Raw genomic sequence first — 24,925 nt, forward strand, 5'->3', positions numbered from 1 at the left:
GAATACCAAGCATTTTGAAAAAAAAATGTTTTCTTTGCTTCTGTGATAAAATTTTGCAAATTTATACTCATTCATAAAAGTACGCCAAAATGTATTCTGCTACATTTCTTTGATAAAAATAACCCAAATCAGTGTATATTATTTAGTCTGTAGGAAAGTCATGGATTCTACAAACTATGCTGGATACAGTATATATGAAAATTGGTCAATCCTGATGTACTTGGCAGCCTCTCATTTCTTGAAGCCCAAAAATGCCAGGACAGTACAAATATCTCCCAAATAACTCCTTTTTGGAAGGAATTTAGAAAGAGTCATGGAGAATTTTTTTGAGTTGAATTTAATTGCTTTATTTTTACGTACTGTCACCACTGCAGTACAGTGTCATGATATGACAGGTGTGGCGGTGATCAGGGATACTGACTGGTAACAGTATGTAAAAAAACAAAAAACAAAGTAATATTTTTTCACTTTTTTTTTTTTTCCCGCATACTATGACCAGAGCAGTGCAGTGTTACCACAGTGAATACTCTGGGGAAGTGATCAAGATTTTTTTCCTTACACTCTCACTATTATAAGAAATCTTTTTTATAAATGATAGCCATTCATTGTGTACTATTTTTCTAGCCACAGCTATCACATGGTACAGATGCACTGTGCTTGGCCCGGTCTGTACCATGTGATCACTGTGACCAATCACAGAGATCATGACAATAGTACACAATGAATGGCTATGAATGAAAGCCATTCTTTGTGTAGAACTGTCATGTGATCGCTGTTTGGTTAGATTTATCGCAAATTGTGCTACAGTGAGGCCCACAGGGCACATGTGAGACATGTGACTGGAGGACTTCATAAGACCTCCTCTTGGGATAGCAGTGCTCCTGCTCGACCATCATTTGCCAATAGGCTGGGTAGGAGGTGGTAATCAGCTGATGTGCTTGCAGTGTTCTAATGAGGAACATTGTAGGGTCTCCCTTTAGAAGCAATTACCCTTTGGCAGTATCTCACCAAAAATTAAACTTTTGTTGCAGAGGATGCCTAAAATCTTAGTGTAGACTTCTGGGAAAATCAGTGAACCAATCACACAAGCAGGAAATTACATTTCTGGGTAAATTCTGTAGGCTAGCAGTGTACATGACGCTACCAGGGTGCCGAATTGCATTGCTTTTTACAGAGTTATAGAGCTGCAGACTGAAATAGAAAGATAACTTTTAATACCATTCAATTACAATATGATTTGTGTAGCAATTGTTTATATTATTTTATATTTGCTATTTTTCCCACAAAAGTAGAGTTACCCTTTAATGATGTATAATTAAGGAATACAGAACTGCATTAGAGTAAAATTAAAGGGAAAACTTTTTTCATTTTGGATAGAGAAAGGGAGGGTAATAACCCCTCTGTTTTTATTTTGCCATCTGTGTCCCATTGGGGAGTGTTTCTTCACTTCCTGTCTTGCAGCTAAAACAGGAAGTGAGAGGAAATCACTCCTAAGTGAGGGAGTCCCTGGTTGTCAGCAGAACTAGTGTCCCCAACTGGAGATTTCCTCTCTATTCCTGTTCTAGGGACAACCCAAAATTTGAGACTTTCCTTTACAGTAAACAGGAGCAGTAGAAAGTGTGAATCTCCCTAAGGGAGGCACAGACAGCAGTAAAGACAGAAGTCTCCTTTAGTTATGCTTTAACCACTTCAGTACCGGGCACTTTCACCCCGTCCTGCTCAGGCCTATTTTCAGCTTTCAGTGCTGTTGCACTTTGAATGACATTGCGCAGTCATGCAGCACTGTACTCATATGACATTTTTGTTTTTTGACAGATAAAGATTTTTTTGCGGTATTTAATCATCACTGGATTTTTTTATTTTTTGTTAAACAAACAAAAAGAAAAATTAAAAAACACAAACAAAAAAAGTTTTTCTTAGCTTCTGTTGTAAAATTTTGCAAATAAGTACATTTTCTTCTTCACTGGTGGGCACTGAGAAGCTGCACTGACAATCAGGGAATGGATGATTAGTGCCCTGATTATCAGTGTACACAATGAACTGACTGCCTTACTGTTTATTGGCTCTCCTTTCCTTACACAGACAGTGTGTGAGGAAAGGTCTACCAATAACCAGCAAGTCTGTTTACATGTGATCCGCTGAGATTGGACTCTGCTGATCACATAGTGAAGGGCCACTGTGATTGGCTTTGTCTAAAAGACACAGCGGTCACAGAGCATACCTGATGCGCGCCCCAAGGGGTCTAGCTTTGGGAGAACATCCATGGATGCCCTCCCAGAACTGGTCGGTCACGCTGTAGTTGTCTTTTGGCTATAGCGTGGTCAGCAAGCGGTTAAAGCAGGGTTACTCATCTAGGCGGTCCCTTGATCAATGTGCAATTTCTGTCTCTCAGATAAGTTCCCACTAAGACCACTGATCTTTTTAGCTATCTAAAAGGGAATAATTCTTCCCACTGACCACAGGCATAAGGAGCATTCTTCCCACTGATCATCACACTAATGCATCATCAGGTTTTTTCATAGTCCGTGGAGGTGCGAAAAAACTAAAACCCTTAAGTGAACAAAAAATGTGCAAGTGCAAAACACCAACATAAAAAAGTGCACTTAGGGGGTGTGCTTTTGTCCACCCCCCAAAAGGGGTAGGACCTCTACCCTGATCCCCTAACAGGGCTCCTAACAAGGACAAAGGGTTCCAACATTTCCACCTAGCCAAAAAACTTGGCAGACCCCTTTCCTTGTGGCTAGCTGAAGCCAGCCACCAAGTACTAGGTCAGGGAACTCTCCTGAAGAGAGACACCCCAGGAACAGGGGAGGAACGAACCTAATGGCCACGCATCCTCCCCCTAGACTTCAGGGCAGTCCCAAGGACCCACACCCTCCATCCAAGTGAGAAAAAAAACACACATAAGTGAAAAGCGACAGTGAGGAAAAATAATGTATCACAAGGCAAATAATAAAGGCAAACCTTCTTTTTAGTTTTGGATAGAGCGCAGATGGATTAGAACCCTGCCAGGTCTTTATTGCTGTCTGTCCGCATTAGAGAGATTCACCCTCTCTGCTTGTCCCATTTACTATTATCATCAAATGTGGAAGTAAAAGAAAATCCCAAATGTTGGGTTGTCCCCAGACAAGTAATAGAAGGGAAATCCTCCAATAAGGACAGTAGTTCTGAGAATAACCAGGTATTCCCTCACTTTGCAGGGATTTCCTCTCACTTCCTGTTTTGTCTATAGGACAGGAAGTGAAGGGTAATCTCCTCAATGGGACACAAATGGCAAAAACCTAACAGAGGTTATTATTATACAGGATTTAAATAGCACCAACAGTTTGCTCAGCGCTGTACATTATAATGGGAGACAGTACACGAGACAGTACAGTAACAATACAATTCAATACACGAGGGGTTCAAGGGCCCTGCTCCTTGGAGCTTACAATCTAGGAGGGAGGGGGTAGTGGTACAGGAGGAAATAGCTGTGGGGGATGGAGTGGTAGGAAGAGTGGAGGAGATCGGTATTTAGCTGAGGGCGGGGTAGGCTTCCCTGAAGAGGTAGGTTTTCAGGGTGCGCCTAAAGGTGAGGAGAGTAGGTGATAGTCTGATGGATTGGGGTAGGGAGTTCCAGAGGATGGGGGAAGCCCAGGAGAAGGGCATGGGTGGAGACCAGGGAACTAGAGAGTAGGTGGTTTTGTGAGGAGCGAGAGTACATTTTTGGTGGTATTTGGATACCAGATCAGTTATGTAGTTTGGGGCAGTATTATGAACAGCTTTGTACATCAATGTTAGCATTTTGAATTTTATCCATTGGGCAATCGGAAGCCAGTGGAGGGATTGGCAGAGGGGAGTGGTGGATACGGAACGGTTAGTAAGGTGGATGAGTCTGGCTGCAGCATTCAAGATCGACTGAAGCGGGGATAGCCTGCGGTGAGGTAAGCCGATGAGGAGGGAGTTACAATAGTCAAATCGTGATATAATAAGGGAGTGAATGAGTTGCTTAGTGGTTTCCGGGGTTAGGAACGGACGAATTTTGGAGATGTTGCGGAGGTGAAGTCTACATGAGTTAGTCAGCAATTGGACTTGGGGCTGGAAGGACAGATTGGAGTCTAGGATGACACCTAGTACTCTGGCTTGAGGGGAGGGACTGATGGTGGTGGTGTTGGTCTTGATGGAGAAGTCAGGGGGGGGGCACGGGCTGGGGGTTAAACTAGGAGCTCAGTTTTGGAAAGATTTAGTTTGAGGAAGTGGAGTGACATCCAATCCCATATGTCATTCAGTAGGCTTGTGATACGGGTGGAGACTGAAGGGGTGAGGTGAGGGGTAGAGAGATAGATTTGCGTGTCGTCGGAATAGAGATGGTAGTTGAAGCCGTGAGAGTGTATCAATTTGCCAAGGGAGGAGGTGTAGATGAAGAAGAGAAGGGGCCCGAGGACAGAACCTTGAGGGACCCCAACAGAGAGGGGGAGAAAAGAGGAGGTGGCAGCATTATAGGTAACACTGAAGGAGCGCTGTGATAGATAGGAAGAGAGCCAGGAGAGGGCGGAGTCTCTGAGGCCAAGAGTGTAGTTTTTTGAGGAGGAGGGGGTGGTCATCTGTGTCGAAAGCCACGGAGAGGTCGAGGAGTAGGAGCACTGAGTAGTGGCCATTAGCTTTTGCGGTTAGCAGGTCATTTCAGTGGAGTGTAGGGGGCGGAAGCCGGACTGTAGGGGATCAAGGAGGTTGTTGTCGGTGTGGTGGGAACTCAGGCGATTGTAGACTAAGCGCTCGAGGAGTTTGGATGTAAATGGCAGCAGGGAGATGGGTCTGAGGTTGTTCAGGTTGGTGGGGCCCAGAGAGGGTTTAAGTATGGGGGTGATCTGTGCATGCTTTAGAGGGGAGGGGAATGTGCCAGTAGAGAGGGAGAGATTGAAGATGTGAGTGAGGGAGCATAAGATGGAGGAGGGGGGTGATCGTAGGAGTTGTGAGGGGACAGGGTCAAGGGGGCAGGTGGTGAGGCGTTCTTCAGAGAAGACCTTAGTGACCTCTTCAGTTGTCACCCTCCTCTATCCAAAATGAAAAAAAAAAAAGTTTTCCTTTAGCTCCATTTCATCTGTATGTCCGGAATTTATACAATATGTGGCAATACATTCATGAGAGGATGCTGCAAGAGTACCGAACTCCGCACACCAGCAGTCTGCCCTCACCTCCACTCAGCCGCCTTTATTCTCATATATTTCTTACTAAAGCAGAACATCAGCTGTTTCTGAGCCCAGCTAGAATTCCCGGCTATCTATACTCCGGTACCGGGCACCGCACAGCTAGAATGACACAAACCCCACACACAGCTACACACCATCTACCTCAGCACTCTGCACTGCGCAGCCGTTACCTAGTTACCGCCCCCTCACAGCAGAAGCCTCCACTTCCGGTAAACGTCCTTAGCGTCACGACGCTAGCGTGACGTAACGCGCTCTAGCCGTTCTATCATGGTCCGGGAACGACGACAGTGTTGACCTGACAACACTTACCAGGAGCTGTCAGCGGAGAGGGGGATTGGTATGGCGGCCTGAGCGCCGTGTGGTGGGTTCTCGGGTGAAGGGAGAGCCGAGGAGGAGACATCATGTCCGAGCCGAACAGCGTGTCACTGCAGCAGATTCTGGACAGGTGAAGTGCAGGACAAGGAGGGCCTCTCCTATATAAACAAGTGTGTATGGGGGGAGGGGGTGTGGAGTCACCAACCAGTGCTAGCCTGTCACTCACACTGGAAGGTGTCATATGTGGCACACAGGGGACACATCCCAGTCCTTCCAGGGACAAGCACATGGGTCTTCTGGGTTGCTTTGATTCAGAAAACAGCAGTGTCTGGTAATCACAGATTGCTCTCTGTGAAAGTGTTCATAAATCAGCTTCTGAAATACGAAATCTTTAAAATGTTTCTCAACCACAAATATAACATAGTGCATCTTACCGATTCTTAGGGTGGCTGCAATAGTTTTCCTTCTTTAGGCTATCATTACATTATTTTCCTAGTGATCTGGCCAGTATGTCTGTTGTTTTTAAACAGTACAAGCTGCCCCGTAGATGTAGCAGTTAGAGGAGACAAACCATTTACCCCTGAGAGGGGTGCTTGGAACAATCAGCTTTTACCTTTATCCCAAAAGGCGCAAAACTGTTTCCTGTGACTGATTGTAAAGTGCTAACTGGAGTGTGGCTTCAATTTGTTAGTGTATCAAAATCTGCTAGTACATCTAACACTCCCCTTCCCCCCAGACTGACCGTGCTGCTGCCCAAAGGTGCCCCCAGCGCTCCTTCATCCAGAGTGGTGTCTCACTAACACAGGAGTTCTTACAGGCCAGATCACCAGGTGAAAATAGGAAAAAGAAAGCTAATGCAGCTAAAAGATTGGCAAGTTGAAATGTTTTTTTTTGGGGATTTGCTACTTGTTTATGGCAGAACTCCATGGAAATGTTTTTTCTCCTCTGCAGATGGGCTGTGGTCACACTGCAGGAGTCAACTGCTTGTTTTGCCTTGGGACACACCAAAGGCTACACTTACCCGATCCTTTGACCCTCCAGAAAACAGCGCTCCCCCATATCCAGTGGTGGACTGTTCCTGCTGTCCTCATGTTAAGAGCCAATCTATGGGCATGATGATGTCAGGAACAGCCCATTCACAAGACTGCTAGCGCTCAGCGGGCAGGACCAGTCTTGAACTCAGAGAATCTGTGGATTAGGTATGTATATTTCCACTCATCACCCCTAGATAGAATCGAGAACTTTTCTTTTTTCCCTGGACCACTCCCTTACCGGGCCAATTTTGACATTTCTCTTGTGTAAGTAAAAATCCCAATTTGTAAGTTTTCCTAAGTCGTCTTCAAGGACAGCCCATGAGACGTAGCACTCCTCCCACGGAACAGGAAACCTGTTACCCCACATAGAATAAAAGGCGGTCCACCAGGCTCCAGCCTCAGTTATTAGTGTTTCCTCTGGACGGGGCTAACATTTTTCCTGGAACCATAGGGAAAAATCCTCTCCCCAGGGCTGGTTGGAAGCTCGGTTGGGGGGGAAGAAGAGTTTTCGCTTGGGATTCCCAGTCTTCTAGCCCAGCAGCACTCTCCTCTAGGGGTGTTTGGAGATAGGCTGCGACAGTCTGTACCTTCCCAGGAATGGAGCTGTGGTGGCTTTCCTTGACTAGTGTCCCCCTGCCTGTGGAGGAAGAGGCGCTTACCTAGTCAGGGATGTTGGATTCCTATCGCTCAATGCCCGGGACGGTAGTTTTTGTCCACCTTTAGCCCTGCTGCGGGCTAGCAGCGTGCTCACCTGTCAGGTGGAAGCATTCGGCGGAAGCTTATTGCCCGTACCCCCCCTCCGTGAGGTTTCCCGGGCTCCTCTTGCCCATCTACGGGCCCGGCTCGCATTCAGCTAAAGGGGAGGGAGAAGAGCGGACAGGTCCGCTTCTTGTGCTGACCCAGAAGTGACGTTCTGATGTCACTTCTGGGTCCCTGTTGAGAGATGGTCATGCAGTCCCTGGGAAAGAATGTAATATGATGCGAAGTGCCCCACATTACATTCAGTGGAGCAGAGGGGAGGCATGCAGGGTCTTTTAGACCTTGGATGTCTCAGAGAACCTGTCATCAAAAATCACATAGACTGTCTTTTTGTTTTTTTTTAATTGCAAAAAATGAAAGTTACACCCAAGCATATACCTTCCCCCCCAAAAAAATATTGAGGCCCCCACCCCCAAATATACGCACATACAAATGTAAAAGCACATACTGGGGCGCCTATGCATGAAACCATCGATTGCGATACACATGTCACATATCACCGTGCACGCCAGAATGAGAGCAATAATTCTAGCACCAGACCACCTCCATAACACTAAACTGGTGACCTACAAGGAGCTTTAAATGGAGCTAGAAAATGTATGGTACTGAAGTTCGTCGCCATTTCACGAGCGTGCACAAATTTAATGTTTGACAAGTTGGATATCTATTTACTCGGTGTAACCTCATCTTTTTCAAGGAAATAGGGCAGTTTATTTCTTTTTTGTTCCCTAAAATTAACTTGCATTTTTTTACAAAAATTTTGCGATAAACAGAGCAATGTTAAAAATATTACACGTTTAAGTCGCCATAAAGCCTCTTTTCTTTTAAAAGCCCCAGACATTCCTAAATTCACCTCATATAAAAATACAGTTTTGGTTAAAAAAATTTTTATTAAATCAGGACAAAAAGATTGCAATGAAGGACAAGTAGATTGGGACCCAGATTTAGTCCCTGGACAAGTTGTTTTTTCAAAAATTTCCACAACCCTGCTAGTGGTTTGGAGATTGCATCCTGGGGCAGTAGTGGTGGCTGGATTCCGCTCCTGCCCAGGTTTCCTCGTGCGGCGGTGGGGGGACCTCTGCGTTCCACGCATGTTCCGTAAACTGTAGTGACATCACTTCCGGTGCCAGGTGACTTCATCACCCGGCGCTAGGGATGCCGGTTCCGATCCCCACCTAAGGCGCAGGGCGAACTGTTTGGGACACTGGTGCGGCTGTCTTCAGCAGCAGAGGCTGGAATGGAGAGACCTGTGGGCTGCATCTCTGGCGTTTGCTTCCAGGCAAGCAAGTACCAGCTTCTCACAGGTAAAAACAATGGGGAGGGCTCCCACATGTATGCCTGTGTAGGTTTTATCCTGTCACAGCTCCTTGGGTGTTAGGCTGTTTCGGACAAAACACATTTTCTTCTTTTTGCTAGAGCACAGGGTGTGTTGTCTAGCAAGATTTATAGGTGCTCAGGGTCCTTTTTCTTTTCTGCTATTACTTTTCAAACTAAAGCTCAGAACAAGGGTCCAGACCCTGGACCCAAGAGATGTAAATGTGCGGTTTGTGCGGCCAGATTGGGATCTACTTGGAGCAAGCCCTTGTGTGCCGGTCCTGGAATAATAGTCTGTCAAGGAGGACTCTACCTCAGCTTGTGTCAAATTGCTGTTGTCAATAAAGAACTAGATTGTAACCATGTTCAGTTCCTTCAAGAGTGTTGGAGGATTTTAAAAATCCTACCCCACCTCCTCTTTTCTCCGAGGAAGCCGGCCCTTCCATAGCCAAGACCCGTACATTGGTTAAATCCAGGCGGGAGGTCCTAGATAGAGCTTCGGGGGTGAACTCATCTTCAGAAAGCAAAGATAGGGGAAGTTCTTCTGAGGAAGAGGAGGGAATGATCTTCAGTGCTAGGTCATCCAGATACAAACTCTCTCTGGATGAAGTAGGTGACTTGCTGTAAGCCATTTACGAAACGTTAGAAATAGAAGACAGGGTCCGACCTTCCAGACATGACAATGTACGAGGGTCTTCAGGGTAAAAAGCGCAGGGTTGTTCCTGTCCATAAATCCCTGAACAAGGCTATTGAATTGGAATGGAAGGAACCAGAATGCAAGCCTTTTTTCTCCAACAACCTCAAAAGAAGATTCCCCTTTGAGGAAGAGATTGAGCATTCCTGGAATAAGGAGCCTACATTGGATGTACCATTATCAAAGTTTTCTAAATAATCTGACCTTGCGTTCGAGGACATGGGAGTCCTTAGGGACGCTATGGACAAGAAAGGGGAGGCCTTCCTCAAAAGAGCTTGGGATTCTCCAATAATAGTCTCAAACCAGCCCTTGCTTCTACCTATGTAGCTAGAAATCTGGGCTTCTGGCTGTCTCAGCTGAAGTCTCACCGAAGTGGTGGTACATCCAGGGAAGATATTTTAAGAGATTTCCCTATGCTCTTTAAAGCTTTTGGGTTTCTAGCAGACTCTTCTCCGGAAGCAGTAAGAATGGCAGCTAAATCATCAGCTCTGGTGAATTCTGCTAGGAGATTACTTTGTCTTAAAACGTGGTCCTGTGATTCCGCCTCTAAGGCTTGATTGTGTGTGCTACCCTTTACGGGAGATAACTTGTTTGGTCCTGGTTTGCAGGAGGCGCTAGAGCGCGCGGCTGATAAGAAGGCCTTCCCAGAAAAGAAACTAATGTAGGGCTTTAGGCAACATTTTTGTGGCCAAAGACAGCAAGCCAAATAAGCGTTGGGCAGGCAACAAAGGTAAGGGTAAAGGAGGAATCTTGTTTAATGCTCATCAACCCTCCTCTAAGTCCCAATAACCCCTTTCTCCCAGTGGGAGGAAGATGGGAGGCCTTCTTCTGATAAGTTAATCCTTCTTCTGATAAGTCAGGTCTACAGCTGAAATTCGATACCTTAGCCCCCCCCCCCAAAGATTTTTGATCATGTATCTTCCTCGGGATTGGGAGAAGGCAAGTGCATTGTGCTTGCAAATATGCAAGATGGTAGATCAGAGGGTCTTAGTTCCAGTTCCAAAGGAAGAGAGGGGTCAGGGGTTTTATTCTCACATTTTCGTGGTGAAAAAACCCTCAAGCAAATTTCGTCTGCTCCTGAATTTGTGACCACTCAACAAGTCAGTAAAGACAGTCAATATACTCTCTCAGGAACATCCTGCGGCAGGGCTGTTTTATGGTGATTTTAGATCTGAAGGATGCATACCTTTTTTATGTACCCATTCATCCCTCTTGTCAGAGGTACCTGAGAATTGCCATCAGGTTGAAGGAAAAGGTTCTGCACTGGCAGTGCAGAACACTCCCTTTTGGGCTATGTTCAGCCCCACGGATTTTTTCCAAAGTCCTGGGAGAAGCGCTGGCTCCACTAAGATTAAGGGGCATTTTGTTAGTTCCTTATTTAGACGATCTATTAGCAGCTCCTTCCGAAGAGCAGTTGCGGATAGATCTATATTTTACCCAGAAGCACCTTCAGGCACTAAGATGGGTGATCAGTTGGGAAAAATTGAATCTGGAGCCGTTTCCACCGATAAGATTCTTGGGGTACATCATAGACTCGACAGTTCAAAAAATATTTCTCCCTGCAGGCAAACTAGACAAAGTGACGTACTGGGTAGAGATTTTGACAGTATTAGGTCTCATGACAGTGTGTTTTCCAGCAGTACCTTGGGCCTGTTTTCACCAATGGCCTCTACAACATTTTTTGCTCAGAGTCCGGGATGGGTCAAGGGATACCCTAGACCTCAGAGTTCTTCTTCCAAGAAGAGTCAAGCAGTCTCTGTGGTGGTGGAGAATGGAGGCACATCTCTCCAAAGGGCTAGACTGGGTCTGGCCGGTTTCCCAATGGATAACGACAGGTGCCTCCTCATGGGTTTGTGGGGGGCACACATACAAGAAAGGTTGACCCAAGGCCAGTGGGCAAGGGTCGAGGCCAGATATTCCTCAAACCAAAGGGAACTCTTGGCTGTGGAAAAGGCAATGATAAGTTTTCAGGTGCATTTAAAGGGTCATCTTTTGCAAATCCTCTCCAGACAACAGTACAACGGTGGCTTATATAAAACATATATTAAATGTTAAACCTCTCAGCGTGGTACCTGAGGAGCAGTTGTTAAAACAGGAAGGTTTTTCGGATAGGGTAGTCCAGAAGTTGATCAACTATCATAAGCCAGTTACCAGAGCCATCTATTTTAAAATTTGGAAAAAGTGTAATTCTTGGATGACGGAGATAGGGCATACAGAGCCTTCCATTCAGACAATCTTAGATTTCTTTCAGGAGGGAGTAGACAAGGGACTATCGCTCAGCACCATAAGATACAGGCAGCAGCCTTGTGAGCTTTTCTGAAAGTTTTCTGCTTCTTTAAATCAGTGGCTAGAATGAGACCGGTGCCTTTGAAGTCCTGCCCTTCTTTGGATCTTTCTTCAGTTTTACAGGTGTTGACGTCCAGTCCGTTTTGAATCTTTGACAAGCTTTCATTAAGCTACTTGCATGGAATACTGTTTTTTTTGGTGGCTATTACTACGGCTTGTAGATTAAGTGAGCTGCAAGCACTATCAATCAGAGAACCTTTCTTGCATGTTTTTTATGACAGGATTATTCCAAAAACAGACCCGGGTTTTTTGCCGAAGGTTGCCTCGACTTTTCACAGGTCACAAGACAGTGTGCTACCCTCCTTTTGTGTGTCAGGCTCGAATGAAAGGGAAGAAAATTTCAGTCGGCTGAATGTAAGGAAATGTCTCTTGCATTATTTAGAAGTATACAAACAATTCAGAAGGACTGATGCTCTATTTATCCTCTTTTCTGGAAAACGTTGAGGATTTCAGGCTTCTAAGCAAACTATTGCCAGATGGATCAAGCAAGCCATTTCTTGTTGCTACCAGACCAGGGGGGTATCGGTGCCTTTCATATATGCACATTCTACTAGGGCCTTATCCATGCCATGGGCAGATAGAGCAGGTGCTTCCCTGGATCAAATTTGTAAGGTGGCAACTTGGTCGAGCTTCTCGATATTTATAAAGTATTACCGGCTGAATCTCCTGAACAGTCAGGAACAAACATTTGGGCCCCTTAGACGTCGGAGTGTGTGAAAAACACATGTACATGTTGTTTTTTTTTTTTTTTGTTTGCCAGGTTTTAAAGTAGAACTAAAGGCAAAACTTTTTTTTTAGAGTAAAGGAGGGTTATAACTTCTGCATGGTTTATTTTTGACATCTGTGTCCCATTGGGGAGCTTTCCCTTCACTTCTCAACCAAAACAAGAAGTGTGAGAAAATCACTCTAAAGTGAGGGAATCCCTGGTTGCCACACAAGTAACCTTCCCCATTAGAAGATTTCCTCATTATTCCTTTCTGGGGACAACCCAATATTTAGAATTTTTACTTTCAATTTCGGTGAATATGGTAAACAGGACAAACAGAGGGTGATTCTCAGCAATAACCTGACAGGGGTTCTGTTTCCTCTCCATCCATAACTTAAAAAAAAAAGTTTTCCCTTTAGTTATGCTTGAAGTTTAACAACCTGTCTCCTTCTCTTACACACACAACCCCCCCCCAAAAAAAAATAAAGTAAAATAAAGCATGAAACTGCATTGAAAGTGCAAAAATGCATGAATAAGCACATGCAGAGCTGTGAAGCCTTAGGCTTGGTTTACAAATGTGTGACGGGAATGCACTTCTTCCCAGCCCACACAGAAACAGGCTGCTCATTCATCCTTAATGGCACCCCCACACATTGGCACCTGTGTGCTTGTGGACTTCTTTAACCTTGTTTCTCGCAGGTAGGGCAGCTGAAATGAATGGGCTGCATGGGCACATGCATAGGTGTAAACCAATCATTAGGGTGTTTACATTCTGGATTAGGTAGTAATGCAACATTATGAGGCTGTGGGGGTGGAAGTGACCAGCAGATTTAGCCCCAGGTTAACATATATGCGAGTTCGGATGCCTTTTGAACCGCACCGATTCGAATGAAATGTGAACTGAAAGGCTTTTTTGTGGAGCCCATTCACGTATGTGTGGACCGGCCAGAATGTGATTTGAAAAAGCGTCCGGTGCGATTTCCAATCTGCTACACTTTAACGATTTGTATCAGAATCGTACCTGAACTGCTGAACGAAATCACACTGGATGGGGCCTAAAATCGTGCTGCAAACTTGCCCCACACATATATGATCCTGGGCTTAGATGGATTTGACTTGCAAATTAAAGTTGAGCTCCAGAGAACACTTTTTAAACAGTTACAGTAACAGTTTTTGTTTTTTTTTGCCTTTTGGGATAAAGATTTGTAAAATAAAAAAAAAACCTGACCAATGTAAGCTCCCCTGTTCGTGTTCAATGGTTTTTCTCAGTCCTCTGCCATTCTTGCTGGACAGCTTGGTCTAATAAAGGAAGATGAAATATAACAAACATAACAGACTTGCGGACCGGATCACTAGGTGAAAATTAAGGAAAAAACCTAGAAAATTCAGATTCAGCCAATATAGTTACACTGAAAAATATCCCTATTCGTCAGAAATAATCCATACATATCCACTACTTAATGGCCCTGCAATCTATTTTCATGGAATCTTTTTTACTGTATATTTCTGCTTCCATGTATTGTCTCTGTGAGCTCCTAAATGTCTACTTTTCCTCCCCCATTAGTTGTGCTGAGCTGTCACTGCTCCCGCTGGTCATTGATACCTTCACCCAGTCTTCTTTCCATGTTTACGCTATCCAGCCACTTGGATGACCAGGCCATAATGGATCACTCCTGTGCACACGCATGGGAGCCATAAATGCATTATAAGCTGCAAATGTGCAACTCAGTGTACATTGCAGCTGACCGGCAGGGGGAAACATTTATGACAGGAGAGACTGATAGGGACTCTGTCTCCTGTCTATGAGCAAGTTTTAAAAAATTAATGTTTAATATCACTTAATGGATTGGAAAACTGCAATATATTTTTTTGTGTGGGTTTAATACCAATTTAATGTAAACCTATAAAAAAACCCCCCCAAAGAATGCAACTTGCTGTTACAGTCAGGTCCATAAATATTGGGACATCAACACATTTCTAACATTTTTGGCTCTATACACCACCACAATGGATTTGAAATGAAACGAACAAGATGTGCTTTAACTGCAGACTGTCAGCTTTAATTTGAGGGTATTTACATCCATATCAGGTGAACGGTGTAGGAATTACAACAGTTTTCATATGTGCCTCCCACTTGTTAAGGGACCAAAAGTAATGGGACAATTGGCTTCTCAGCTGTTCCATGGCCAGGTGTGTGTTATTCCCTCATTATCCCAATTACAATGAGCAGATAAAAGGTCCAGAGTTCATTTCAAGTGTGCTATTTGCATTTGGAATCTGTTGCTGTCAACTCTCAAGATGAGATCCAAAGAGCTGTCACTATCAGTAAAGCAAGCCATCATTAGGCTGAAAAAACAAAACAAACCCATCAGAGAGATAGCAAAAACATTAGGCGTGGCCAAAACAACTGTTTGGAACATTCTTAAAAAGAAGGAACGCACCGGTGAGCTCAGCAACACCAAAAGACCCGGAAGACCACAGAAAACAACTGTGGTGGATGACTGAAGAATTCTTTCCCTGGTGAAGAAAACACCCTTCACAACAGTTGGCCAGATCAAGAACACTCTCCAGGAGGTAGGTGTATGTGTGTCAAAGTCAACAATCAAGAGAAGACTTCACCAGAGTGTATTCACCACAAGATGTAAACCATTGGTGAGCCTCAAAAACAGGAAGGCCAGATTAGAGTTTGCCAAACGACATCTAAAAAAGCCTTCACAGTTCTGGAACAACATCCTATGGACAGATGAGACCAAGATCAACTTGTACCAGAGTGATGGGAAGAGAAGAGTATGGAGAAGGAAAGGAACTGCTCATGATCCTAAGCATACCACCTCATCAGTGAAGCATGGTGGTGGTAGTGTCAAGGCGTGGGCATGTATGGCTGCCAATGGAACTGGTTCTCTTGTATTTATTGATGATGTGACTGCTGACAAAAGCAGCAGGATGAATTCTGAAGTGTTTTGGGCAATATGATCTGCTCATATTCAGCCAAATGCTTCACAACTCATTGGATGCCGCTTCACAGTGCAGATGGACAATGACCCAAAGCAGACTGCAAAAGCAACCAAAGAGTTTTCTAAGGGAAAGAAGTGATATGTTATGCAATGGCCAAGTCAATCACCTGACCTGAATCCGATTTGAGCATGCATTTCACTTGCTGAAGACAAAACTGAAGGGAAAATGCTCCAAGAACAAGCAGGAACTGAAGACAGTTGCAGTAGAGGCCTGGCAGAACATCCCCAGGGATGAAACCCAGCATCCGGTGATGTCTATGCGTTCCAGACTTCAGGCTGTAATTGACTGCAAAGGATTTGCAACCAAGTATTAAAGTGAAAGTTTGATTTATGATTATTATTCTGTCCCATTACTTTTGGTCCCTTAACAAGTGGGAGGCACATATGCAAACTGTTGTAATTCCTACACCGTTCACCTGATTTGGATGTAAATACCCTCAAATTAAAGCTGACAGTCTGCAGGTAAAGCACATCTTGTTTGTTTCATTTCAAATCCATTGTGGTGGTGTATAGAGCCAAAAATGTTAGAATTGTGTAGATGTCCCAATATTTATGGACCTGACTGTATATAGCTGCTGCTAAAAGTTTCCTGGTTTTTTTTCCCCTACATTGCTACTGGGACCTGCCATCTGCTGTCAATATACCTGCGTATAATCTATCTGGCACCTGCCATTAGATCTGTCCTATAAATAGCTGGCTGGAGTCTACTGCCAGAACCACCATCCTCCTCTCGTGTGAATATCTAGCTGGGATGTCCCGCTAGGACCCATCAATGGTAGCTGGCCAGGGTCTTCTGGATATGGAGACCTATGTACGGTGTCCCACAATAGAGTATGGAGTTCCTAAGTGACCCTTCACCAGACAGGAACACTGTCATTTGTTCAGCCCAGTGAGTTTTAGTGATCACTGTAACCTCCTTCAGATTTGATATCCTCTCTTGGTAGGCTCAGAGTCTCCTTTTTAGAGCACGTACTTTTCCTTTTGATGAGTTGATGTTGTGGTAATGTGACTTGATTGGCTTGCTCTCTGCTTCCATAAAGATCGTTTTGACTTTGTTGGAGAGGATTCTGGGGCTGTAGACAAGGAGGAATCTGGCATTAAATGTATTTGCCACATTTCAGCCTGCATTGTTTGTTATTAATACGAGTTAGCCCATCTTCAGGATGTTGAAAGAATCTTTGGAGGCAATTCTCAAGCTTAAAACTGAGTTCGGCCTTGTTCTTATGGGCATACTTAAGCATTACACCCATGTGAGGGCTGTGTTTTGCCTGCATAGGATGCACAGATGTTATGTGGATCTGTGTGCAGGCAGCCCCATTCATGTTACTTTGGATGTAGTGGCTGCGTGAACACAGATGTTGCTCCCAATTTGACATTCCTGTGGGTGTTGGTGTGTGTCCCTGAATGCAAACAGTGTAGTTTCAGGGATTCGCACCCATGACAGATGTCATATTAGGAGCAGAGGCTGTGTCAGTGCAGTCGCTGGTGTCCCAATTGACACGAATACAGTGCTGTGAAAAAGTATTTGCCCCTTTCCTAATTTGTACGTGTTTGTCACACTTACATGTTTCAGATCAAACAAATTTTAATCTTGCGCAAATATAACCCGATTTAGATACAAAACACAGATTTTAAATTATTTCATTTATTAAGGGAAAAAGCTGTCCATACCTGTCTGCCCTATGTGAAAAAGTAATTGCCCCCTAAACCTAATAACTGGTTGTGCCACCCTTGGTGGCAACAAATGCAATCAAGCATTGAGTCTTTCACATTGCTGTGGAGGTATTCTGGCCCACTCTCCTTTGCAGAATTGTTTTAATTCAGCCACATTGGAGGGTTTTCCAGCATGAACGGCCTGTTTAAGATCATGCCACAGCATCTCAATCAGATTTAAATCCAGACTTTGACTAGGCCACTCCAAACCCCTCATTTTTTTTTGTTTTTTGAGCCGTTCAGAGGTGGACTTGCTTGTTTCGGATAATTGTCCTGCTGCATAACCCAAGTGCACTTGAACTTGAGGTCACAAACTGATGTCTGGACTTTCTCCTTTAGGATTTTCTGGCAAAGCATGGAATTCATGGTTCTATCAATTATGGCAAGTCGTCCGGGTCTTGAAGCTGCAAAGCAGCCCCAGACCATCACACTACCACCGCCATGTTTGACTGTTGATTTGATGATTTTATGAAATGCTGTGTTAGTTTTACACCAACTGTAACGGGACGCACACCTTCCAAAAAGTTCAACTTTTGTCTCATCAGTCCACAGAATATTTGCCCATAAGTCTTGGGGATAATCAAGATGTTTTTGGACAAATGTGAGATGAGCCTTTGTGTTCTTTTTGGTCAACAGTTGCTTTCTCCTTGGAACTCTTCCAAGGATGGCATTTTTGCCAAGTCTTTCTTATTGTTGCATCATGAACACTGACTTTAACTGAGGCAAGTGAGGCCTGCAGTTTAAATGATCTGGGTTCTTTTATGACCTCCTGGATGAGTTGTTGTGCTTTTGGACTAATTTTGGTTGTCTGGCTACTCCTGGGAAGGTTCACCACTGTTCCAAGTTTTCTCCATTTGTGGATAATGGCTCTCGCCATGATTTTCTGGAGTTCCAAAGCCTTAGAAATGGCTTTGTAACCCTTTCCCGTCTGATGCATATCATTTACTTTGTTTCTTATCTGTTCTTGAATTTCTTTAGATCACGACGTGTTGATTTTTAAGATCTTTTAACATGCTTTACTTTGTCAGACAGCTTCTATTTAAGTGATTTTCTTGATTCAGCAGGTCTGGCAGTAATCTGGCCTGGGTGTAATAAGTGAAATTTAATTCGGCTTTCTAAAAAATAAAAATGTGATTAATTCAGTTAATTCACGATTTAGCAAGGAAGTGGGGGGCAATTACTTTTTCATACAGAAACCGCTTTTTACCAATAATAAACGAAATCATCATTTTAAAAACTGCATTTTGTATTTACTTGAGTTGTCTTTGTGTAATATTAAAATTTGTTTGATCTAAATTGGAGTGTGACAAATGTGTAAAAAAAAAAATCAGGAAGGGGGAAAATACTCTTACAGCACTGTAGGTCTGCCTGCATTTGAATGCACGCAGCACCTGTGCTTCCTATGCGGGCCCATGTGAGTGAGGTCATAAACTGAAAAACAAATATATAGTATATTGCAACTTGCTGTTTCTTAGATGTGGTGGCAGCATTAGTTTTTCTTTTTTTAGGATTTTTACTCATTTTAGTTGCAGATCCAGCCATTAACACACTTCCTATGTTAGGCTGTCTGCATCCTGGGTGAAACAGGAAAGAAGACCCCTTTTGGACAGCAGAATTGGCAGTCTGGGGAGAGGGTATTATTAGCCCATACAGTATACATTCATTTTTTTTTTTTTCTTTCAACACATTTGAGATGGATGGGGAATGCCTCCCTCTGTTCTATTGTGCTGTCATGGTAGGAGCCTTCCCCACTGTGAAAACACAAGGATCAGTGTTGTTAGCTATAGCAGGTGGCACTGATTATTGAGGAAAAACCTGACAGTGTGGTTGCAGAAAACTCAAGTGATAGATTACCTTCTGCACAGCCTAGGGTGGCCATACATAGATCGGAATTTGGCTGGTTCCTGCTGAACCAGCTGAAGTATTGATCCATGTACGGCAGGTTTGATGGACTTGATTAACAAATTTGAATTTTAACTCGAGATAAAGCGAGGTATGCATACATACCCATATTTTTTTTTCTTCTTGTCCAACCAGCGGTTGATGAATGGATATCTCATGCTGTATCTTTGTATTCTAACAGGGAGACCCCCCCCTTTTAAAGTTTATCAATGCAAAATGAAACTTTTTTATTTATTTATTTTTAGATAAAGTAATGAAATGTTAAAACCCCTGCCAGGTGTGTGTGTTTTTTTTTTTTTTGTTGGGGGGGGGGGGGGTTGCTGCTGCTGTTGTCCCATTGAGTGGATTTCCTTTTGCTTCTTGTTCAATAGCCACAGCATAAAGTGAGAGGAAATCTCTGGTAGTCAACAGGGTCACCAGAACTAGCGTCCATGTCGATATCCTGTTCTGGTAACCACTCAAAATATTATATGTTCTTTTACTTTTGTAAATGGTCACCAGGTAAAATAGAGTGAATCTCCAAGGCAGTATAATGCACAGACAACAGTTAAAGGATAAGTTCACCTTTAGTAACATGTCACATCCATGTTTAAGTTGTAACATGTTACTAAAACTCCTGCTGGATCCCCTATTGTGACAGCTGTCAGGGGATCTTCTCTCCGCACCCGCTGTTACAATTCAAATACAGTGCAGGCGTACGGGGCTTTGCCCACACAACCATGCCATTCGTTCACAGACTTCTGTGAATAGACTACAAGTACTGTCTGCCATTGCAGCAGACTACTTATTCTTGATGAATTGCAAGGTCACTGGTGAGCGTTCTCGTAGTTTGTTGACCTGCCTGGACTTCAGTAACTGCCTGCCCTTAAAGGGGGTTATTTACTACAGCTGGAGAGTGCAAAATCTCATGCAGCGCTGCTTAGAAGCCAATCAGATTCCAGGTTTTATTGCCAAAACTTAACTGAACTGAGGTTAGAAACTGGCTACCATTCACAGCTGCACCAGATTCTGAGTGCTCTGGTTTTAGCACATCAACCCCTGCAATAACATACACCTACCTGCCTGTACACTGAGCTGCATGTGCATATTACATTTTGTTCGTGGGATTAGAAACACTTTCTGCATTCACACTGATGTGATTCGGCGTAAAACCTGTGAGTACACTGCGTTTTACACCACCGTGTTGGAAAACTGCAGCATTTCAGTGTTAACCACCTCCTGTCTGGCCGTTGTATATAAACGGCCAGACGGTGGCAGTGCAGGGTCGGGTGGCCATTTATAAACAGCCTCCCTGCTTGTGCGCATTCCCTGGGAGCGCGCAGCACCATGATCCGGTGCCCACTGTGCCCTCCGGACACAGTGGAACACCGATCGTCTGACGGGACCTCTCTGCGAGGTCCTGATCATGTGATCACCGATTGGCCAATCAGTGATCACATGCAGAGTAGTAAGCAAGATGTCACTTCTGACATTGCTTAATTACCACGTGTGAAATCTGTGAATAATCAGAGGTCACATGGTACAAGGCTATTCACAACAGCCTTGTACCATGTGACAAGCTGTGACCAATCACAGCTCACACAGTAGTTCTCAATGGCTGCAAGAATGCAGACAGAGAAAAGGAGAAATGATTGCTTTTACATCCTATATGGGTGTAAAAGCAATCAGTGTAAAAAAAAAAAAATCTTCATAACCCCCCACAAGTAGTAGTGTCACTATAGTGACACTGTACTGCTAGGGTGACCGTATGTAAAAAAACATAAATAATATAAAAAAGTAAAAATGTAAAAACATTTTTTAGAAATTATAATTTTTGGTTATAAACTAATTTTGGGTTTTTTTGTTTTTTTTTACTAAAAAGATAACAGAATAAATTTTGGCCAATATTTATGATGAAATATTTATTTGGAACATTTTATAAGAAAAACACTTTTTTTTTTTTTTTTCAAAATTTTTAGACTTTCATTTACATAGCAAAAAAATAAAAATCCCAGTGGTAAATAAATACCACCAAAATAAAGCTTTATCTGTCTCAAAAAAATGGTAAAAAATTCATATGGGTACAGTGTTGCATGACCACGCAATTGTCATTCAAAATGTGATAGCGCTGAAAGCTGAAAATTGCCCTGGACAGGAAGGGGGTGAAAGTGTCCGGATGGGAAGTGGTTAAAGAGCACTAAAAGTGGAATTCCAGAACAGCCTAAAGTAAAGTTTGTCCATCTTTCTTACACAGGTGCAGTAGGGGTGGGGGCGAGACACAGCCCTTTGTGTGAATGGACACGCAGAGCAGCAGCTCGGGAGCGAGCCTGCTTCAGTGCCTTCTTAGCAAGCTACTTGCTCTGGGGACACTTGGCAAGAGGGAGAGGCCAGGGGACCTGAGAAGAGGAGGATCAGGGCTTTGCAGCTGTCAGATCTTGCTGTCCTTTGTTTATATGTGTTTTGTAGATCTGTGCAGTACTCCAGCATAAAGCAACCTCTGCATTTTGCTGGAGTTTCCTGTTATAAAGACCAGTGACTGTTGCTTTTTCTGGGTTAGTCTTTCTTGATCAGTCTCCCCTTCAGGCAGACTGTAGTTGGAGGATCAGCTGGTAGATGCCCAATTAACCTCCCTAGCGGTTTTCCCGAGTCTGGCTCAGGGTTAAATGTAGCTGCCAAAAGCAGTAACCCAGAGCCAGACTCGGAGTTGCCGCAAAATACATACCTGGTCCTGTGAACCATGTCCCGGGTCCTGCAGCCACCTCGAGCTATCCTCTCCGACCGTCCCGTCTCCTTCCCGGCTATCTCATGCTGATCTGTGTGATCAGCGTGAGACAGCCGCGCTGTGCCGTCGGGGAGCGGGGCTTTTGGGAGGCGGGAGTTTTAAAAATAGATTTGTGTAAAAATAAAGTGTTACTCTAGTGCATACATTGTATCATTACCTCAGATATATCCATAGTGCAGTTTTTCAGTTTCTGTGACTAAAAATGGTTTTGCACTCATGGCTTCCAAAAAGTGTCTCGCCAGCGCCAAAGCAGTTTATGATGAGCTAGAAAACACCGACAGTGAGGAGCTACTTGAATTGAGTGATAGCGACTCGTGGAGATTTGTCTTCAGACACCAACAGTGAAGACAGCGGCGAATCTGAGATTGACGTGGGTGATCTGTGAACGTGGTGCACTATGGATTGCAGTACACCAGTGCCGCCAAGATTTCCGTTTACCGGCGCACCTGGTATGAAAGTCCACATTGAAGGTGACAACCCCTTGGCGTACTTAGAATTGTTTCTGACCGATTATTATATTATTATTATACAGGATTTATATAGCGCCAAAAGTTTACTCAGCGCTTTACAATATAGACCGATGAGGTTATTGAAAGAATCGTGACAGAGACAAATAGGTACGCAGCGCAACAATTAGCTGCTCCATACAGCAGGTTTTCACGAAGCAGAAAGTGGGATCCTGTGACCAAAGAGGACATTTGGCTGTTTCTCGGCCTAATTATTCTACAAGGAGTGGTGGGGAAACCGCTGCAGAAGTGAAATTGGACCACCAACAAAATGCTTGCCACGCCGTTCTTTGGCACAGTCATGTCGGAGTACAGCTTTTCATTTATCATGAGATTTTTGCACTTCACAAACAATGAGGATTTTGACGAAACAACTCATCCAGCTCCCAAGCTAAAAAAAATTTGGGAAGTCTCCCAAATAATTGTCAGGAATTTCCAGCAGAGCAATGTGCCAGAGAGAGACATTAGTATACACGAAAGTCTAATGGCCTACAAAGGAAGGCTCGGCTGGATACCATATTTCGCATCCAAGAGAGCACGATTTGGTACCAAATCCTACCTGCTTTGCGAATCCTCTACCGGCTACATATGGAACACAATTATTTACATCGGCAAAGGAACAAAATTTGATCCCAAGTACAGCAAACATGGAATGGCAACATCATTCGTCCTGTCACTAAGTGAGCCTCTGCTAAACCAAGGCTACTGTGACAATGGGCAATTTCTACACCTCTCTAGAACTTTACGAGGTTCTTCTGCAGCACAAAATGGATGCCTATGGAACCGTTCGGGCTAACCGGAGCAACCTGCCATCAATGTTTGGAAAAACCAAACTGAAGCCTGGAGAAATAGTTGCCTGGCACAAAGGCAAAATGATGGCACTGAGATGGCGGGGCAAGAAGGACGCGTGCCTAATGAGTACCATTCACAATGCCTCCACAGTGATGGCACAATCAAAAGGTGGGAAAAATATTCTGAAGCCACAGGTATTTTATTGAATACAATAGCACCATGGGAGGTGTCAACAGAGCTGGCCAAGCTATGACTTTCTATCCGGCAATGAGAAATCGGCAGAGGAAGTACTACAAAAAGATTTTCCAGCATCTTCTGGAACAGTGCTTGTGGAATGCCTAATATTCTGTTCCGCAAAAACAGTGACAAGCCTGTGCTTAATACGAACTTTATCTGGAAAGTTGCGGAATCCATCTTCCTCAAACACCAAACGCCATCAGTGTCTGTGGGTAGATCCGAACAACGTGCTGTGGGAGTTGTCAACCCAGAACGCCTGACTGGATGTCACTTTATGGACCACATCCCACCAACCCAAAAAAAGGCAGCACGTAGACGGATGTGCAGGGTATGTTGCTCTCGGCAAGATGAGTGGAAAAAAAATCTGCAAGGAAACGAGGTTCCACTGTCCTGATTGCGATGTCAGACTTTGTACAGTCCCATGTTTCAAAATATACCACACCCGTGATGTTTTCTAGAACAATATGCAGTGTCTATATAATATTGTTTGGACAGAGTTCCGTGTGTTTGATTTGATTACATTATTTAATTTATTATTATAATATTTTTATAATTATTATATTATTTATGATTTAATGTATTAAACTTTATTCCACCCAGGATATCTACTAGCCTCCTTGTTTAAACAGATTTCAGTGAGTTATTCCTAAGAATTACAGGCCTACAATAAAAAAACATATTTCCATTGAAAACAATGTACTGCTTTGCGCATAGAAATACAGACATAATCATATGGCTAGGGAGGTTAAGAACCTTCTTTTTCTGGACCGCTGTCCCAGGTGAAGGAAGACTCCGCAGGGATTTTCATTGGTCAGTGATGTCACTTGGTGTGTTGACCATTGACCACTAGTTGTTTCAAGTATTATGCTGCAGTGCCTCCAAGGCTGTTTATTGATGTTTTCAAGCCTTCAACCTTTACCACCACTTTAAGAGCCAAGTGCAGTAGGATTGCACTGCTTTAACCTTGCTCTGCACAGTCCCACTCCAAGACCAGGCAGGATGTCTTGTTTTCTATTGGGCCAGTTCACAGCACCTTGTTGCAGTGTTGTGTGCTGAAATAAAGTACAGCATGTAGTATTTTTTTTTTTCTTCAGTGCATTGCAACATGACACAGTAAAAAAAGAAAAGTAGCCCCTGAAAAAAAAAAAATTGTAAACTCTGCTGCGTATCAGTAGCTGCGTTCCAGCACAGCTGCTGGTGTGAAAGGACCTAAAGGCATTTTACATAATCGCTCATATCAGCTTGTTAATGAACTAACCAACTTATGTCAAGTTTTTTCAATAACTGTAGTACTCATTAAACTAAAATAAGAATAAGTGTGAGTATTTAGGTTTGTACAAGAGGCTGCAGTTGTGGCGAGCAAAAATTAATACTAGCAATGCTGAGCTTGTTGGCCTTTAAGATTTCACCATTTTTTATATTGATGCACATAACTTGTAAAAGACGGAATCCGAGTGTCCTTACAGAGACATTTCAGTGCAGTGCTGCAGGGCATATATTCCCAGTGAAGCAATATAAATACATGACTTTGAGATGTTTAGTGATGCAGAGCAATGCACAATCCATATTTTCTGCAGCAAAACAGTTTCCATGGATTCCAATTAAAATGTCATGTGTCTGCCTATGTTGAAAAATAGATTTTT

The 24,925-nt window shown here is 43.7% G+C and overlaps 1 protein-coding gene across 1 annotated transcript in view; it reads left to right on the forward strand.

The window, feature by feature from the left end:
* The first annotated feature begins 5,410 nt into the window (after positions 1-5,410).
* Positions 5,411-24,925, forward strand: part of MARCHF5 (membrane associated ring-CH-type finger 5) — an 82,744-nt gene continuing 63,229 nt past the window's right edge. Inside the window, exon 1 of the mRNA XM_089690294.1 lies at positions 5,411-5,634. Within this exon, the coding sequence (XP_089546420.1) occupies positions 5,591-5,634 (44 nt within the window). The 5' untranslated portion in view covers positions 5,411-5,590. The remainder of the gene's footprint in view (positions 5,635-24,925) is intronic.

The sequence above is a fragment of the Staurois parvus genome, unplaced genomic scaffold (genome assembly GCF_062004578.1).
Source record: "Staurois parvus isolate SC_StPar_1 unplaced genomic scaffold, SC_StPar_1.0 ptg000525l, whole genome shotgun sequence".
Taxonomy (NCBI): Eukaryota; Metazoa; Chordata; class Amphibia; order Anura; family Ranidae; genus Staurois; species Staurois parvus.